At 41.3% G+C, this 20,165-nt stretch overlaps 1 protein-coding gene across 1 annotated transcript in view; it reads left to right on the top strand.

Annotated features, from left to right (window-relative positions):
• LOC110502312 (kinase non-catalytic C-lobe domain-containing protein 1) overlaps nt 1-15,580 on the top strand; it is a 90,828-nt gene extending 75,248 nt beyond the window's left edge. The window contains exons 27-30 of the mRNA XM_021580246.2: nt 845-967; nt 9,344-9,403; nt 11,501-11,658; nt 14,280-15,580. Of these exons, the coding sequence (XP_021435921.2) occupies nt 845-967; nt 9,344-9,403; nt 11,501-11,658; nt 14,280-14,511 (573 nt within the window). The 3' untranslated portion in view covers nt 14,512-15,580. The remainder of the gene's footprint in view (nt 1-844; nt 968-9,343; nt 9,404-11,500; nt 11,659-14,279) is intronic.
• Nucleotides 15,581-20,165: the final 4,585 nt, after the last annotated feature.

Below are 20,165 nucleotides of genomic sequence, written 5' to 3'. Positions count from 1 at the left end.
GCAAAACCTTTTCCCCCTCAGGAGACTGAAAAGATTTGCCATGGGCCCTCAGATCTTCAAAAGGTTCTACAGCTGCACCATCGAGAGCATCCTGACTGGTTGCATCACTGCCTGGTATTGCAACTGCTTGGCCTCTGACCGCAAGGCACTACAGAGGTTGTGCGAACGGCCCAGTACATCACTGGGGCCAAGCTTCCTGCCATCCAGGACCTCTATGCCAGGCGGTATCAGAGGAAGGCCCTAAAAATTGTCAAAGACTTCAGCCACCCTTGCCATATACTTTTCTCTCAAGCGGTACCGGAGCACCAAGTCTAGGTCCAAGAGGCTTCTCAACAGCTTCTACCCCCAAGCCATAAAGACTCCTGAACATCTAATCAAATGGCTACCCAGACTATTTGCATTGCCTCCCCCCACCACTGCTACTCTCTGTTTTTGCCATCTATGCATAGTCACTTCAATAACCCTACCTACATTTACATACTACCTCAACTGACCGATACCCCCCCTGTATATAGTCTCACTATTGTTGTTTTACTGCTGCTTTTTAGTTACTTGTTACTTTTTTATATTTTATTCTTGTCTGTATTTTTTTTTAACTGCATTGTTGGTTAGTGGCTCGTAAGTAAGCATTTCACTGTAAGGTTGTATTCGGCACATGTGACTAATAAAATTTGATTTGATTTGAAAACACTAATATTCATTTATTTTCAAAGTCAGTCATTGTCCGTTAAATCGAATTACGTGATAGCCATCAGATGCACTTCTATGATGTTTTAATTGATTTCTTCAATGATTTGTGTGAATGCTTGACCATAGAATCTCTCCTCTTCTTTTCTTGCTGCAGATACAAGCGGCTTTGCTCACCAAGTTTCTGTTAATTGCCAAACACTGCTATGAATCGAGAGACTTCGCCACGGCCATGCAGGTCCTTGGAGGTCTGGAGAATGTTTTTGTCAGGCAATTACCCGTAAGTCTGCATGCCTGCATCTGAAATGGCACCCTATGTCCTATATACTGTAGTGCACTACTTTTGACCAGAGTCATGTAGGGAGCACCCATGAAATAAATAACATACTCTTAGGCCCTTAAGTGAAATGTATTTTGCTGCTGTTATGGGAACCAGTGGATATTTGATTCCTTTCTGAGTTAGATGAACATCAGAATTTGTGTTCAAATCAAATTTCGGGGGACATAACAGCACCAAAAATGGGTGCTTACCTTATGAATTGTCATAAAGTGTAACAACTGAAATGATGTGTTCTTGTTGTTTGTCCATGTTCTAATAATACTCTTCCTGTTCTTGTCATTACTGAACTTAGTTTTTTTTATATCGCTTTGGTACTATTTTCACAAGTATGTGGTGAATTTTCTAAACTATTAGTACAAAACTCCAAACTGGTAACACTTGTTAAGGCGTTCGCATGCTTCTCAGTCAAAACAGTTTGGTATAGCTCGTTATGTGACATGTTATGTGATGTTATGTGACATTGTGACATTTCTGTTATTTTTGGACTTCGGTGAAGGGTTTTTGGGCTGTTCGGGCACAAGAAGTTCGGAGCCGAAGTCTATGCCCCTTTGTCAGTGATTGGTCAACAGTAGGGATTCTTCAATAAATTATTTGTTTTAATTCAACGAGAGACTGCACCAAACATCTTAGTAAAATTGTGAGACGAACATCTCTTCAGCAAAAATGTCAAAATTAATGACAGATATATTGAGTCATCTATTTCGTGAGATTAGTATATACTGGCTACGGCGTCTCAAAATGGACAAACAGTAATATTGCTGCTATTTTCTCGTTTTTCAAGCAAAGGTCTTTTAAAGGAGTATGCCAGTCTTACATTAAAAACTATTAATTGTGCGTTCCTTGTGAAATATAATGAGTAGATTGGTTTAATCACCAAAACACAATTTAAATGATATCTTCTCAATTTAGTAATTTTAACAACCAGTTAAATCAATAGCAAAAAATGTAAGATACGTGTTTCAAAATTGCCCCTTGAATGTAGTATGCTACAGTACTGTAAATTACAGTATATTACACTGTTTTCACATGAGGCAATATTAAATACAATTTTATTAGTCACGTGTGCCGAATACAAGTAAGGTGTAGACCTTACAGTGAAATGCTTACTTATTAGCCCCTAACCAACAATGTGGTTTTAAAAAATACGGATAAGAATAAGAAATAAAAGTAAAAAATAATTAAAGAGCGATAGTAAAATAACAATAGCGAGACTATATACAGCGGGGTAGCTGTAGTCAATGTGTGGGGGCACTGGTTAGTTGAGGTAATATGTACATGTAGGTAGAGTTTTTAAAGTGACTATGACTACTTTGATTAGGTGTACAGGAGTCTTATGGCTTGGAGGTAGAAGCTGTTTAGAAGCCTCTTGGACATAGACTTGGTGCTCCGGTACCGCTTGCCATGTGATAGCAGAGAGAACAGTCTATGACTAGGGTGGCTTGGAGTCTTTGACAATTAGATTTTTTCCTCTGATACTGCCTGGCATAGAAGTCCTGGATGGCAGGAAGCTTGGCCCCAGTGATGTACTGGGCCGGTCGCACAACCTCTGTAGTGCCTTGCGGTCAGAGGCCAAGCAGTTGCAATACCAGACAGTGATGCAACCCGTCAGGATGCTCTCGATGGTGCAGCTGTAGAACCTTTTGAGGATCTGAGGACCCATGGCAAATCTTTTCAGTCTCCTGAGGGGGAATAGGTTTTGTCGTGCCCACTTCACAAATGTCTTGGTGTGCTTGGACCATGTTAGTTTGTTGGTGCTGTGGACACCAAGGAACTTGAAGCTCTCAACCTGCTCCACTGCAGCCCCGTTGATGAGAATGGGGGCATGCTTGGTCCTCTTTTTCCTATTGTCCACAATCATCTCCTTTGTCTTGATCACATTGAGGGAGAGGTTGTTGTCTTGGCACCACACGGCCAGGTCTCTGACCTCCTCCCTATAGGCTGTCTCGTCGTTGTCAGTGATCAGGTCTTCCACTGTTTTGTCATTGGGAAACTTAATGATGGTGTTGGAATCATGCCTGGCCGTGCAGTAATGAGTGAAAAGGGAGTACAGGAGGGGGCTGAGCATGTACCCCTGAGGGGCCCCTGTTTTGAGGATGAGTGTGGCGGATGTGTTGTTACCTACCCTTACCACCTGGGGGCGGCCCGTCAGGAAATCCAGGATCCAGTTGCAGAGGGAGATGTTTAGTCCCAGCGTCCTTAGCTTATTGATGAGCTTTGAGGGCACTATGGTGTTGAACGCTGAGCTGTAGTCAATGAAAAGCATTCTCACATAGGTTTTCCTTTTGTCCAGGTGGGAAAGGGCACCATCTGTGGATCTGTTGGGGCGGTATGCAAATTGGAGTGGTCTAGGGTTTCTGGGATAATGGTGTTGATGTGAGCCATGACCAGCCTTTCAAAGCACTTCATGGCTACAGACATGAGTGCTATGCGTCGGTAGTCATTTAGGCAGGTTACCTTAGTGTTCTTGGGCACAGGCACTATGGGGGTCTGCTTAAAACATGTTGGTATTACAGACTCGGACAGGGAGAAGTTGAAAATGTCAGTGAAGACACTTGCCAGTTGGTCAACGCATGTTCGCAGTACACGTCCTGGTAATCCGTCTAGCCCTTCGGCCTTGTGAATGTTGACCTATTTAATGGTCTTACTCACATCGGCCATCGGTAAGCGTGATCACACAGTCTTCTGAAACAGCTGGTGCTCTCATGCATGTTTCAGTGATCTTTGCCTTGAAGCAAGCATAGAAGTAGTTTAGCTCGGCTGGTAGGCTCGTGTCACTGGGCAGCTCTCGGCTGTGCTTCCCTTTGTAGTCTGTAATGGTTTGCAAGCACTGCCACATCCGATGAGCATCAGAGCCGGTGTAGTACCATTTGGTCGTAGTCCTGTATTGATGCTTTGACTGTTTGATGGTTGTCGGAGGGCATAGCGGGATTTCTTATAAGCTTCCGGGTTCGAATCCCGCTCCTTGAAAGCGGCAGCTCTAGCCTTTTGCTCAGTGCAGATGTTGCCTGTAATACATAGCTTCAGGTTGGGGTATGCACATGCGGTCACAGTGGGGACGACATCATCGATGCACTTATTGATGAAGCCAATGACTGATGTGGTGTGCTCCTCAATGCCATCGGAGGAATCCCGGAACATATTCCAGTCTGTGCTAGCAAAACAGTCCTGTAGCTTAGCATCTGCTTCATCTGACCATTTTTTTATTGATCTAGTCACTGGTGCTTCCTGCTTTAATTTGTGCTTGTTAGCAGGAATCAGGAGGATAGAATTATGGTCAGATTTGCTAAATGGAGTGCGAGGGAGAACTTTGTATGCATCTCTGTATATGGAGTAAAGATGGTCCAGAGGTTTTTTTCCCCTCTGGTTGCACATTTAACATGCTGATAGAAATGTGGTACAACGAATTTAAGTTTCCCTGCATTAAAGTCTCTGGCTTCTTGGAGCACCGCCTCTGGGTGAGCATTTTCTTGTTTGCTTATGGCGGATACAACTCATTCAATGCTGTCTTAATGCCAGCCTCTGACTGTGGTGGTTTACATACACTTAGGTTGGAGTCACTAAAACTAGTTTTTCAACCACTCCACAATTTTTTTTTTTTAACAAACTATAGTTTTGGCAAGTCGGTTAGGACATCTACTTTGTGCATGACACAGGTAATTTTTCCAACAATTGTTTACAGACAGATTATTTGCCTTATAATTCACTGTATCACAATTTCAGTGGGTCTGAAGTTTACATACACTAAGTTGACTCTGCCTTTAAACAGCTTGGAAAATTCCAGAAAATGATGTCATGGCTTTAGAAGCTTCTGAGAGGCTAATTGACATAATTTGAGTCAATTGGAGGTGTACCTGTGGATGTATTTCAAGGCCTACCTGTCACGCCCTGGCCTTAGTTTTCTTTATTTAGTTCTTTATTTATCTTTGTTTTCTTTATTATTTTGGTTAGGCCAGGGTGTGATATGGGTCATTTATGTGTTTTGTGTTGTCTAGGGTTTTTTGTAGATTCGTGGTGTTGTGTTCAGTTTAGGTGTCTAGGTAAGTCTATGGTTGCCTAGATTGGTTCTCAATCAGAGGCAAGTGTTTATTGTTGTCTCTGATTGGGGACCATATTTAGGCAGCCATATTCTTTGGGTATTTTGTGGGTGATTGTTTCCTGTGTCAGTGTTTGTGCCACACGGGACTGTTTCGGGTTTTCATGTTCCTTGTTTTGTAGTTGTGTTCATGTTTGAGTTTTCCTATTAAAACCATGGACACTTACGACGCTGTATATTGGTCCGATCCCTGTTTCACCTCTTCAGAGGAAGAGGAGGAAGAAAACCGTGACACTACCTTCAAACTCAGTGCCTCTTTGCTTGACATCATGGGAAAATCAAAAGAAATCAGCCAAGACCTCAGAAAAAAAATTGTCGACCTCCACAATTTTGGTTCATCATTGGGATCAATTTCCAAACGCCTGAATGTACCACATTCATTTGTACAAACAATAGTACGCAAGTATAAACACCATGGGACCACGCAGCCGTCACACTGCTAAGAAAGGAGATGCGTTCTGTCTCCTAGAGATGAACATACTTTGGTGTGAAAAGTGCAAATCAATCCCAGAACAACAACAAAGGACCTTGTGAAGATGCTGGAGGAAACAAAAATATCTATATCCACAGTAAAATGAGTCCTATATCAACATAACCTGAAAGGCTACTCAGCAAGAAAGAAGCCACTGCTCCAAAACCGCCATAAAAAAGCCAGACTACGGTTTGCAACTGCACATGGGGACAAAGATTATACTTTTTGGAGAAATGTCCTCTGGTCTGTCAAAACAAAAATATAACTTTTTGGCTATAATGACCATCGTTATGTTTGGAGGAAAAGGGGGGAGGCTTGCACGCCGAAGAACACCATCCCAACCGTGAAGCACGGGGGTGGCAGCATCATGTTGTGGGGGTGCTTTGCTCGAGGAGGGACTGGTGCACTTCACAAAATAGATGGCATCATAAGGATGGAAAATGTGGATATATTGAAGCAACATCTGAAGACATCAGTCAGGAAGTTAAAGCTTGGTCGCAAATGGGTCTTCCAAATTGACAATGACCCCAAGCATATTTCCAAAGTTGTGGCAAAATGGCTTAAGGACAACAATGTCAAGGTATTGGAGTGGCCATTACAAAGCCCTGACCTCAATCCTATAGAAAATGTGCGGGCAGAACTGAAAAAGCGTGTGCGAGCAAGGAGGCCTACAAACCTGACTCGGTTACACCAGCGTGTGGAAGGCTACCTGAAACATTTTACCCAAGTTAAACAATTTAAAGGCAATGCTACCAAATACTAATTGAGTGTAGGTAAACTTCTGACCCACTGGGAATGTGATGAAAGAAATAAAAGCTGAAATAAATCAATTACTAGGATTAAATGTCAAGAATTGTGAAAATCTGTGTTTAAATGTATTTGGCTATGTTGTATGTAAACCTCCGACTTCAACTGTATATTATACTGGAAAAATTCAGTTATAAATGATTTTGTCTTTGTTAAAAATAAGTTGTTCTCCAGTAAACTTCGATTAAATTTCCAATATCCCGGTCCATGTGGAAATTCTATAAGAGTTATGTGAATGCCAATTAGATGATGATCCGATCGCATTTTGTCTCCTATTAAAACTTTTTAAACCTTTGATGAAAGAGACAAGAATGTAGTCAAGACGACTAGCTTGATTAAGTCTCCTCCATTTATATCTCACTAGGTCAGGGTTTTTTAGTCTCCAAATATCCACTATTTCTAATGTGTCCATAATATTTGTGATTTCCTTAAGGGCGCAGTGATGATAGTTTGTAGAGTGATTATCTTTACGGTCCATTAAGGTACTTAACACTGTGTTATAGTCTCCTACCATAATGATTTGATCATTTGTTGCCTGTAAGTTTAATAAATTGGTGTAAATATTGTTGAAGAAGTGTGGATCATCCTGATTTGGACCATATAGATTGATGAGCCTAATCTCTTTTCCGTCCACTTTCATATTCAAAAGGATCCACCTTCCTTGCGAATCATTCCTGACTATTTGCACATTCAGATCAACATTTTTGTTAATTAATATCATCATACCTTTTGAGTTCCTTTGTCCATGATAGAAAATTATTTCACCACCCCATTCCTTTTTCCACACAACTTCATCTAAGGATGTAGAGTGAGTTTCCTGTAAACAGTATATGTTATATTCCTTTTCTTTTAGCCATGTAAAGACTGATCGTCTTTTTTTATAACCTTCTAATCCGTTACAATTATAACTGGCTATACTTATTTCACCCCTTGCCTTAACTAGATACTATTCTCAGCCTAAATTGACCATAATTAGTGCTTGTAAAGTTACTGCCATCAGAGGTATTTTGACGGTCAAAATTTGAGCTATCAAATGTCTGACATTTAGAATTCAACAAATAGGTTCTAGCAATATTTGTTTTATTCCCTTGCCTGTTTGCCTGTGAGCCAGTTCCACAGATGTTAGCAAATTGAGACAAGGTATTATGTGTGTAGGAAATCTGATTAGGTTGATGTCTATGATACTGGATGTGATTTAGTGAGAGTTTGTACGATGGCTGTATAAGAGTAATGTGTGCTGTCCAAATAAATAATAACTCTGCCAATTTGCATGGTTGAGTGTCTATGTGTGTAACATGTAGTGCGTATAGGCTTAATATTCATGATGATAATTGTATCCATATCGTATCACCGTCAAAGTTGCATGATAATTACATTATCCCAGCATTTCCATAGCAATTGGTGTTTCACATGACCATGAAAGAGGCCTTGCATTACTTTAGACGGCTTTACCACAGTACAAATGTATTCCGTACAATATGTTATTATTCCCCAATGTCCCTATTCTGATATCTTCCCCTTGCTTGTTGTAAACATATATAAACTTGTAGACAAATGCATAAAAAATATAGACAAACAAGAAACATATTCAATTATAAAACATTTCTCGACAATAGAGGAAGAGAAGAGAGGGAGAGAGAGTGAGAGAATAGGGCAAGATTAGGTGTGTGTGTATGTATAAATCCATGTGTAAGCGAGCATGTAATTGAGTATGTGTGTGTTCATATCCACTTCATAGTGTTCAGATATTTTTACAGTTCCCATACTTTCTTAACCTGAAGTCCCTGTAGAATTTAGTACAGCCATGGGTTTATGGAGCTGTCTCGGAATAGCTGTCCATCTATAAAGAGTTTGTCCACAATGAGAAAGGCACGCTTACCCTTCTCCCTCTTTTGCCTTTGTACCGGATACAGTCTCTTACGACGTTTGTGTATCTCCCTTGGAAATTGGTCATTGAGACCGAATTTGGTCCCTTTTAGCTCTGTTACCCTGCTTTTGATCAGCTACTTTTGTTGGTAGTGTTCAAATTTTGTGATGATCAGTTGGGGACCCTTGGTCTTGTCGCTCTGAGCTCTAAGTCTGTGTACTCGGTGGAAAGCCACCTTGTTTACAGTCTCTATAGGAAGTTTCAAGGCAGATGGCATGAATTCTCTGATCGCGCCCTCTGGATTATTGGATGCGTCTTCAGGAATCCTCACCCTGTTTTCCCTGAGTAGACAATCCATGTTGGAATCGTGGATTTTGACCTTGGCTGTGAGTGCCTTGTTCTCTCCTTGGAGTGTGAGAATTTCACTCTGGCTAAACTCCAAACTCCCCCTCAGCCCTGCTACCTCCTCACACAAGTTTTCTAGTGTTGCATGTATTCCAGCCAGAGCACTAGCCTCTACTTCAACGGTAAGTAAATTGTCCGTGTCTGTAGATTAATTCGTTTTTCTTTTTTTTGTTGGGTTAAAGTTATTTTGTGAGGTAGTCGGATCTTTCCATGATGAAATATGTTGTTCCTCCATAGCGTAAAGCTGTTGGTACTCGTCGATTTCCCTCAGGATCTCCTGTTTTACGAAAAGATAACAATGAGTCTTTCCCAGGATGACGACAGGTGTATGTAGTACAGCCAGCTAGCACTCGCGGAATCCACGCAAAAATACGTTTGGTATTTTTACATACATTGTTATGGCTGTATTGTTTTAAAAACCCAATAATGTTGTGGGTCCATCAGAGCTGCAAACATTGGATGAATAACAAAAACATGAACACCACACAAGGGTTAAAAATGTGCTTTGAAACAACTGCATTTTTGATGATCTGTTTTGAGTTGTGTACTAAGAGCTGTGAAAGTTGCACCAAATTGATACTAAAAAACTCTTAACGGGAGTAAAGCTTCCGTAAGCGTGAGACAGATGTATTGGTTCTTGCTAAATTAAAACACCTCCTCTCTTGCTGATAGGCTTGGAAACATCTGTCTACCAAGGTGTGTGAGGTCCTAGAGGAGCTGCGAGCCGTGCAGGTAAGGTGTGTGTGTGTGTGTGTGTGTGTGTGTGAGTGCCTTCTGTACCAGAGACACGTGTGGGGCTTCAGGAAAATATGCCAAAAGAAAAACACCTTCAAGCAGCACATCTGTGTGTGAAATTCTGTGACACACTCACAGCTGGCCAGCATTTTGTTATATGCTTTTTTTAAATTATGCTGCCAGGCAACACACCGTATTCTCTTTTGAGAACGGCTGGAGGCTATATACAGTTGAAGTCAGAAGTTTACAAACACTGAGGTTGGAGTCATTAAAACTCGATTTTTCAACCACTCCACAAATTTCTTGTTAATTAACAAACTATAGTTTTGGCAAGTCGGTTAGGACATCTACTTTTTGCATGACACAAGTCATTTTTCCAACAATTGTTTACAGACGGATTATTTCACTTATATCTTACTGTATCACAATTCCAGTGGGTCAGAAGTTTACATACACTAAGTTGACTGTGCCTTTAAACAGCTTGGAAAATTCCAGAAAATTATGTAATTGCTTTAGAAGAATCTGAGAGGATAATTGACATCGTTTCAGTCAATTGGAGGTGTACCTGTGGATGTATTTCAAGGCCTACCTACCTTCAAACTGTGCCTCTTTGCTTGACATCATGGGAAAATCAAAAGAAATCAGCCAAGACCTCAGAAAAATAAAATGTTGACCTCCACAAGTCTAGTTCATCATTGGGAGCAATTTCCAAACGCCTGAAGGTACCACGTTCATCTGTACAAACAATAGTACGCAAGTATAAACACCATGGGACCACGCAGCCGTCATACCACACACAAAGGAGATGCGTTCTGTCTCGTATAGATGAACATACTTTGGTGTGAAAAGTGCAAATCAATCCCAGAACAACAGCAAAGGACCTTGTGAAGATGCTGGAGGAAACAGGTACAAAAGTATCTATATCCACAGCGAAATGAGTACTATATCAACATAAGCTGAAAGGCTACTCAGCAAGGAAGAAGCCACTGCTCCAAAACCGCCATAAAAAAGCCAGACTACGGTTTGCAACTGCACATGGGGACACAGAGCATACTTTTTGGAGAAATGTCCTCTGGTCTGATGAAACAACAATAGAGCTGTTCGGCCATAATGACCATCGTTATGTTTGGAGGAAAAAGGGAGAGGCTTGCGAGCCGAAGAACACCATCCCAACCGTGAAGCACGGGGGTGGCAGCATCATGTTCTGAGGATGCTTTGTTGCAGGAGGGACTGGTGCACTTCACAAAATAGATGGCATCATGAGGAAGATCAATTATGTGGATATATTGAAGCAACATCTGAAGACATCAGTCAGGAAGTTAAAGCTTGGTCGCAAATGGGTCTTCCAAATGGACAATGACCCCAAGCATACTTCCAAAGTTGTAGCAAAATGGCTTAAGGACAACAAAATCAAGATATTGGAGTGGCCATCACAAAGTCCTGACCTCAATCCTATAGAAAATGTGCGGGCAGAACTGAAAAAGCGTGTGCGAGCAAGGAGGCCTACAAACCTGACTCAGTTACACCATCTCTGTCAGGAGGAATGGGCCAAAATGTACCCTACTTATTGTGGGAAGCGTGTGGAAGGCTACCTGAAACATTTGACTGAAGTTTAACAATTTAACAAAGGCAATGCTACCAAATACTAATTGAGTGTGTGTAAACTTCTGACCCACTGGGAATGTGTTGAAAGAAATAAAAGCTAAAATAAGTAATTCTCTCTACTATAATTCTGACATTTCACATTCTTAAAATAAAGAGGTGATCCTAACTGACCTAGAACAGGGCATTTTTACTAGGATTAAATGTCAGGAATTTTGAAAAACTGAGTTTAAATGTATTTGGCTAAGGTGTATGTAAACTTCCGACTTCAACTGTAGAACCAAACTTGATGCAATATATTCTCAAAGAACACACATGCCGACTTTGCAAAGATGAGGAAAAGTAATTTGCCAAACTTCAGAGCTTGTTTTTTGATGAAACTTTCAAGATGTTATAAATCAAGGGAAGAGTAAGACATCTCTCTATCTCTCCCCCACTTTCTCTTTCTATCCCTCTTTTTTTATCTCTCACCTCTCCCTCCCTCTTTGTCAGGTCTTTCTGAAGAGTGATAACCTGTGCCTGATGGGAGGAGATCATGTGAGGAGGAGACCCACCCTCCCTGCTGCCCACATCCTGGCCATGCACATCCAGCAGCTGGAGATAGGAGCCTTCACTCTGACCAGCGGTGCCTATAAGTGGCCAAAACTTAGGTGAATGAGCGTAATGCAACATCTCAGGGCCAGTTGTCTGTAAAGAGATTAGGTCTAGTCCTGGAGTCAAAAGGATATTCTATGGAGAATTTGAATGGAGAATTGAATTAAGTCCAGGACTAGGCTTATTCAGAGTCCGCGGAAACCAGCACATACATTCCTGGGCCTGTATTCACAAACCATCTCAGAGTAGGAGTGGTTCTAGGATAAATGTAGCCTTTTAGATCATAATGAATAATATTAAAAAAATGTGACTTACACTATATATACAAAAGTACGTGGACAACCCTTCAAAATAGTGGATTTGGCTATTTCAGCCACACCCATTGCTGACAGGTGTATAAAATCGAGCACACCGCCATGCAAGCTCCATTGACAAACATTGGCAGTAGAATGGCCTTAGTGATGCGCTCCGTGACTTTCAATGTGGCACCGTCATAGGATGCCACCTTTCCAACAAGTCAGTCAGTTCGTAAAATTTCTGTACTGCTAGCGCTGTCCCGGTCAACTGTAAGTGGAAACGTATAGGAGCAACAATGGCTAAGCCGCGAAGTGGTAGGCTACACACGCTTACAGAACGGGACCACCTAGTGTTGAAGCGCAAAAATAGTCTGTCCTCGGTTGCAACACTCACTACCGAATTCCAAACTGCCTCTGGAAGCAATGTCAGCACAAGAATTGTTCATCGGATGCTTCATGAAGTGGTTTTCCGTGGCCGAGCAGCCGCACACAAGACTTCGGCTGGAGTGGTGTAAAGCTCGCCGCCATTGGACTCTGGAGCGGTGGGAACACGTTCTCTGGAATGGTGAATCACGCTTCACCATCTGGCAGTCCACCGGACAAATCTGGGTTTGGCGGATGCCAAGAGAATGTTAGCTGCCACAATGCATAGTCCCAACTATAAAGTTCGGTGGAGGAGGAAAAATTGGTCTGGGGGTGTTTTTCATTATTTGGGCTAGGCCCCTTAGTTCCAGTGAAGGACAATCTTAACTCTACAGCAATTCTAGACAATTCTGAGCTTCCAAATTTGGGGCAACAGTTTGGTTATGGCCCTTTCCTGTTTCAGCAATGCAATGCCCCAGTGCACAAAGCAAGATACATACAGAAATGGTTTGTCAAGATCAGTGTGGAAGAACTTAACTGGCCTACACAGAGCCATGACCTCATCCCCATTGAACACTGTTTTGAATGAATTGGAACGCCGACTGCGAGCCAGCCCTTATCGCCCAATCAGTGCCCAACCTCACTTTTATTTATCTAGGTAAGTCAGTTAAGAACAAATTCTTATTTTTAAATTTTATTTAACTAGGCAAGTCAGTTAGATGCGTTGTTCAGGGGCAGAACAGCAGATTTTTACCTTGTCAGCTCGGGGATTTGATCTTGTAACCTTTCGGATACTAGTCCAACACTCTAACCACTAGGCTACCTACCTGTCCCTTATTTACTATGACACTGTGCCAATTTTGCGGCTGGTTGTGATACAGCCTGGAATCAAACCAGGGTCTGTAGCGACGCCTCTAGCACTGAGACACAGTGCCTTAGACCGCTGCGCCACTCGGGAGCCCTAATGCTCTTGTGGCTGAATGGAAGCAAGTCCCCACAGAAATGCTCCAACATCTAGTGGAAAGCCTACCCAGAAGAGTGGAGGCTGATATAGCAGCAAAGGGGGGACCAACTCCATATTAATGCCCATGATTTTGCAATGAGATCTTGAACGAGCAAGTGTCCACATATTTTTGGTCATGAAGTGTATGTAGCTCTTTTCAATGAACCAAAGTCAATTATATGGACAGAGAGAACCTGATCCTAGATCAGCACTCCTACTCTGAGATGCAGTGTGATTTGGGTCTGGAAAATCTTATAGCCTACACTAGGCTTATGCACTCATCCAACTACTGGCCTATAGCATTCATTTGCACTTATCTGCAATTGAGATTTAATGAATCTACTCTGGTCGCCTTTTGCAATGACATGGATATCAACCTGACACTCATTCTTTAATGTTGTAAACTTGATATTAACTTTCTCCCTTGATGTAATGAAGTGGGCCAAGTTGCCACCAAATGAGATTCCCTGTGTCCTTCTACCCACTCAAATATGGCGGCCAGATGCTGGGTTCACAGAAAGTTGTGGTGGACTGTAATGACACAGCTGCTCATTCCATGGCAGTCGTGTAGGATTTGGGTCCCTCTACTAAAGCTAGCACACAGCCATATGGTGTGGAGATGTGGCACGCCAGGTGTTCTGAGATGCATTGATGTTGGCAGATGCTGGGGGTCATAAAGGGTCACGGTGAGAGGCAGCGTCACAGCTGGTTATGACAGACCCTAGGTTCCCCCACTATTGTGGAAATCAGGTCACTTATTGTACTGTATATGATGCAAGTGTTTAGTAACGTGGTGCCAAATTATGAGTATGTTCCTGCCGCAGATTAACAATAGCAAACTCCTATTTCTCATTTTCACTCTCTCTGTCTTGTCCTCCAACTCCATGGTGGCTGCAACTTCAATCTCTGCTTTTGTCCTAATTTTATGTACTTTCTTGTCTCCCTTCTTTACCGCTCTATCTGCTCCCCCCTATATCTTTATCTCTCTCCTGCTCTCTCCTTCCTCACTCGCCAGGACCATAGCGAAGGTGGTGAGTCAGGTACATGCGTTCCAGGATACAGTGTACTCCTTCACTCCTGACCTGGAGCTGCAGGCCTACCTAAGACTACGCATCGCCCACCTCAGCGGCTGTGATATCCCCCTGCTGGCTGCAGACAACGAGGCCAACTTCCACCACACCCCCACTGAGCGACACACCCGCAGGATCCAGGACACACTAAAGAGGGTGAAGGCCACCTTCCAATGAGCTACAGCCTTGCCTGATCTAGGATCAGATTTGCCTTTTAGATCATAATGAATACGATGATATGGACAAAGGGGAACTGGTCAAAGATCAGTACTCATAATGCTTTATGAAATTGGGCCCTGGTCAGACAACTAGTCAACAGACCCCAAACCCCCCATACCCCACTGAGTTACTTTGTTGGCAGAGACTGGGTGGGTGTCTCTATTTATTGGTAATAACTTTGATTAGACATCATGAGGGCGGTCTTATTTGAACACAATGACAGAGCCATATGAAGGCATCCAAGGTGGTTCATTTTGACTTCACTCTGATTTTATACAGTGAGCAGTCCAGCTCAATCCCCCACATTGCACCCCATAGCCTGACAACGCACTGCACACCTCTAACTCCTTGATTATCCAAAGTAGAGTACAAAGTCATCTGAAAAATATAATTGTTTATTTTGTTATTAGAGTGAGAAGAGGAGAAAACAGTAATGGACTTTTTAAGGGGAAGAACAGATATGCTTTTTTACTTGTGAAAAATGTCAACAACAGACTGAATGATTTTTAATAATTCACAACATCTTTATCTAGCACTGGTGGAGGCATATGGATCACATTTCTCTCTCATGTACACCATTTTGATTGCTAGTCTCTAAGACAACATAATAATGATAATGTTTCATAAAGAGATGACATCATGTCTTTAATTCACTGAGCGTCGTGTATTATAGCTCAATTAGATTTGAAAAGTGAGATATTTTGATATAACCACAGATAGGTGATTACCATTTTCAACTCTCCGAAGCACCATCTAAATGGTCTAAATGACCATCTATTGGCATTGCCAATAGCTACTTGACATGATAATTACAGTATTTCAAGATATTAAAAATGGATCAAACTGATGATGTAATATGCTATTACGGCTAAATCAGGGATGGGCAAACTGGCGGGTCGCGTGCCGCACCCCTTTTGTAGTTCCGGGATCAATTTCTAAGTATATATACAGTACTAGTCAAACATTTGGACACGCCAACTCATTCAAGGGTTTTTCTTTATTTTTACTATTATCTACATTGTACAATAACAGTGAAGATATCAAAACTATGAAATAACACATATAGAATCAAGCAGTAACCAAAAAAGTGTTAAACAAATCAAAATATATTTTAGATTTTTAGATTCTTCAAAGAAGCCACCCTTTGCCTTGATGACAGCTTTACCTGGAACTCTTTTCCAACAGTCTTGAAGGAGTTCCCACATATGCTGAGCTCTTGTTGACTGCTTTTCCTTCACTCTGCAGTCCAACTCAACCCAAACCATCTCAATTGGATTGAGGTTGGGTGATTGTGGCCAGGTTATCTGACGCAGCACTCCATCACTCTCCTTCTTGGTCAAATAGCACTTACACAGCCTGGAGGTGTGTTGGGTCATTGTCCTGTTGAAAAACAAATGACAGTCCCACTAAGCACAAACCAGATTGGATGGCATATCGCTGCCGAATGTTGTGGTAGCCATGCTGGTTAAGTGTGCCTTGAATTCTAAATAAATCACTAACCGTGTCACCAGCAAAGCACCATCACACCTCCTCTTTCATGCTTCACGGTAGGAACCACACATGCAGAGATCGTCCGTTCACCTACTCTACATCCCACAAAGACACAGAGGTTGAAACCAAAAATATCAAATTTGGACACATCGGACCAAACGACAGATTTCCACCGGTCTAATGTCCATTGCTCGTGTTTCTTGGCCCAAGCAAGTCTCTTCTTCTTATTGGTGTCCTTGCAGCAATTCAACCATGAAGGCCTGATTCACACAGTCTCCTCTGAACAGTTGATGTTGAGATGTGTCTGTTACTTGAACTCTGTGAAGCATTTATTTGGGCTGCAATTTCTGTGACTGGTAACTCATCGTCTGCAGCAGAGGTAACTCTGGGTCTTCCTTTCCTGTGGCGGTCCTCATGAGAGCCAGTTTCATCATAGTGTTTGATGGTTTTTGTGACTGCACTTGAATAAACGTTAAAAGTTGTTTAAATTTTCCTGATTGACTGACCTTCATGTCTTTAAGTAATGACAGACTGCCGTTTCTCTTTGCTTATTTGAGCTGTTCTTTCCATAATATGGACTTGGTATTTTACCAAATAGGGCTTTCTTCTATATACCACCCGTACCTTGTCACAACACAACTGATTGGTTCAAACGCATTAAGAAGGAAAGAAATTCCACAAATTACCTTTTAACAAGGCACACCTTGTTAATTGGAATGCATTCCAGGTGACTACCTCATGAAGCTTCTTGAGAGAATACCAAGAATGTGCAAAGCTGTTATCAAGGCAAAGGTTGGCTACTTTGAAAAGTCTTATATTTTGATTTGCTTAATACTTTTTTGGTTACTACATGATTCCATATGTGTTCTTTCATAGTTTTTATGTCTTCACTATTATTCTACAATGTAGAAAATAATCAAAAATCAAGAAAAACCCTGGAATACTATATTGGAACTCAGACGGGGTCTCTGCTTACTGTTGAGAGTTAGAATAGTAGAATAGATAAGTTCAATTTCAAAAATTGGTTGTGCATCAGCAGTTTTTCTCATTCACTGACAGTCACTCAATTAACCCATGTCAGCCCCCCAAAAATGTGATTGGTAAATTAGTTAAGTGGCCAGCTATTGATTTTTGTATTCACTCTAACTGAAATATATTAAAAACTGCAAACATTTCTCTCCACCCTATAGCAAAACGTGTAGAAGACGACTAAAGACAGCTCTGACTACATGTGTGGGTATGGATGTGGGTGCTCAAGCCACGAGTTCAGATTATTTGTGGCCCCCACCCCCATCAAAGTTGCCCATCCCTGGACTAAATGAATACAAATGCCTGAATAGTTGCTATAGTTTTTCTAAAATGAACTGTGTTCATGTTGGAATGAAACTACAGTATAAGCTACAAACTGCTGAATAGGCACGCTTGCAAAGATGACGTTTGTGTGATTTGTAAACAAATTGAAATTAATTGTCTGAAACATCAAAGATTACTTTAAAAAATGTAATCCTTGACATTGTGCATTTGTAACTACTGCACTTACCTAATTACCATATGGGTTAAATACACCATTTTAATGGCAATCAATGTAACTTAATAAGATGTCAATGTGTTAAATATGTTCGTATGATTATGCCTATTTGTTAAATTTTTCCACATATGTTCATATATTTTCTGACGTAAATTTGTTTTTCACAATGTTATATCAATAATCAACCAAGGACAAGGATGTGGCCTACCATGCTCAAAATGTGTTGCAAACTCAATCTATTAAAATGATGTATTGTAGAAGTGTTGCTCTTATGTTGTTGTATGCATTTATAGAAATACAAAAAATATTATAAATATAGGGCCGTAATTGGGAGGCTGAGAACCCAAGCCTTCACAGGAACAGTCAGATCATCGACAAAGGAGACATTCAATATATCCTTATCTGCATTGTCATAGCTAAGCGATGCTTTTAGGGTTATTGTCCGACAGCTGCTGGGGGAATTCCATCTGAACAGGCTGAAACACTTGAAAGGTTTCACGTACAGAGAAAGGACACCCGGCAACGTTGGCCTGGTTGGATCATTTGGGTTGACCAACTTTCTTCAACGTCCCCTTTCTTGATTTTTTTTGGCACATTCTTTTTCCAGAACATGCCATTTTGGATAGGCCTATTTGGGGATGCTTTACTCAGTAGTATGCATAACCAAACATGTGGCAATTATAGCCGTTTTTCAGACTTATTTATAGCTTGCGCTCCACGATTTACATTTCAACCTGCAAACAATGGTGTTGCTACTGTAATACCTTTGATCTGTTATGTTTCAACCCACTGCGCCAAATGCTGGTTGTTGGGCCAGTGGCGCCAGTGCTCACCGGGGTATCAAAGAGGTGTTAATACTAAACCATAAGAGCAGTGTGGTACTTGCCTTTATTTTACATTTGATTTTAATGTCGAGGAAAGGTCTGACATTTAAAAAGGCATTATGCAGATGACCAGACTCCATACAATGGGGTTATACAAGTTTGGCAATGTTGATTATTATATCAGGACGGTCAACTACAAAAAAAATAGTATTCCCTTCCAATCCTAAATCAATGGTAAATAGAGGCTACAGACAGTCATTGCCTGGAAATTAAGTTTAGGCCAATTATCACAAGGTACACTTAGAAAAAAATGGTTCCAAAAGGGTTATTTGGCTATAAAAGAAGGGTTATTTGGATTTAAGAGAAGCCTATTTGGTTCAAAGTTAGAACCCTTTTTGTTTCCAGGTAGAACCCTCTGTGAAAAGGGTTCTATATGGAATACAACGTTTTTTTTTCCTGGAAACAAAATGGTTCTACCTTAAACCAAAAAAGGTTTCTTCAAAGGGTTCTCCTATTGGCACAGCCTAAGAACCGTTTTAGGTTCTAGATGGCACTTTTTTTTTTAGGTGTACAGATATGAGTGAACAGATATAGACACCGACATGCTGCAGCATGATGTTACACGTTTAGTCATATTTAGGTTTCTTTTTTAGTAGGTCTGTGGCAAAGCCTGTTATCTTGATTAGAAAGTGGCTTTAATTGGTCTGCTGTTTTCAGTGTGATCTTCTTCGTTATGGAATAGGCTACAATTTAAACGTCAAGTCATTGTAGGCCTATATGCCTCAACATATCATAACCTAAGAACTCTGAAGCAGTGGTGGACTCTTAATGTGACGTTTCTGTATATTTTCAGCTGGGGTGGACAAATGTAACCCATCTGGGCAAAAACAGGTTGAATCAACGTTGTTTTACTAGTTGATTTCACATTAGTTGACTACACAACCAAATATAAATCAAAACTAGTCGTTGAACTGACGTCTTCGCCCAATGAGATGAGCTCTACTGGTTCTCACAGACTTGGTGGCGCCAGGCTTTCACACACTCACAGTATGTGAAGACTTCAATAAGGACCCATTAGGACCTAATCATTGGGAATCGATCAGGCGTTAACGCGCTTTTGCAAATGCTAATCTTGGAGAGGGCCAGGCGGGCCATCTCACAAAATTCTCTGACCATCCTCGGATAGTTTGCTGAGCTCATGGAAGCAAACATATTCAATTACTTCACTGTAGACTGGTTGGCGAAGAGCCATCACAACACCATCAAGAAAGAAGGACCTGTGGACACTGGACCTGTGGATACTATGCTAACCCACTTCAAACCCCATGTCCCTTGCATGGTCCAGCCTCGACCGCCAACCTCTTATAACAAGGTCTACCTCCAGCCAAAGCCAAAGATCACAAGGTTTGAATTCACGAATTCCACTGAGAAACCCACAAATCTGGAATCCAGATTGAGATCACCTCTGCATCCGTCAAGCTGCCCTTCCCCAAATCGTAAGTTAAATGTAGGCTACTATACTTTAACAATTCTATTAATATTACATGTTAAAACGTGGTGTTGCAACACATTTAAATTGTGTTTTTTTTTATTGAAGAGCATTTTATTGACTGATTTTTTTTCCACAGTTTCCGAAAACAGTGAGTAGTCCTCGGGGTATGATAAACCTCTTTGAAACTCAGGTAAGACTAGAATACAAAACTGATTACAAAATGTAATTTATACACATTATACATTGTGCTGCAGGACTATTTAATTCGATTATACTA

The sequence above is a fragment of the Oncorhynchus mykiss genome, chromosome 23, assembly GCF_013265735.2.
Source record: "Oncorhynchus mykiss isolate Arlee chromosome 23, USDA_OmykA_1.1, whole genome shotgun sequence".
NCBI classification, from domain to species: domain Eukaryota; kingdom Metazoa; phylum Chordata; class Actinopteri; order Salmoniformes; family Salmonidae; genus Oncorhynchus; species Oncorhynchus mykiss.
Note: the sequence above shows the minus strand (reverse complement) of the source record. Positions and strands in the feature narration are given on the sequence as shown.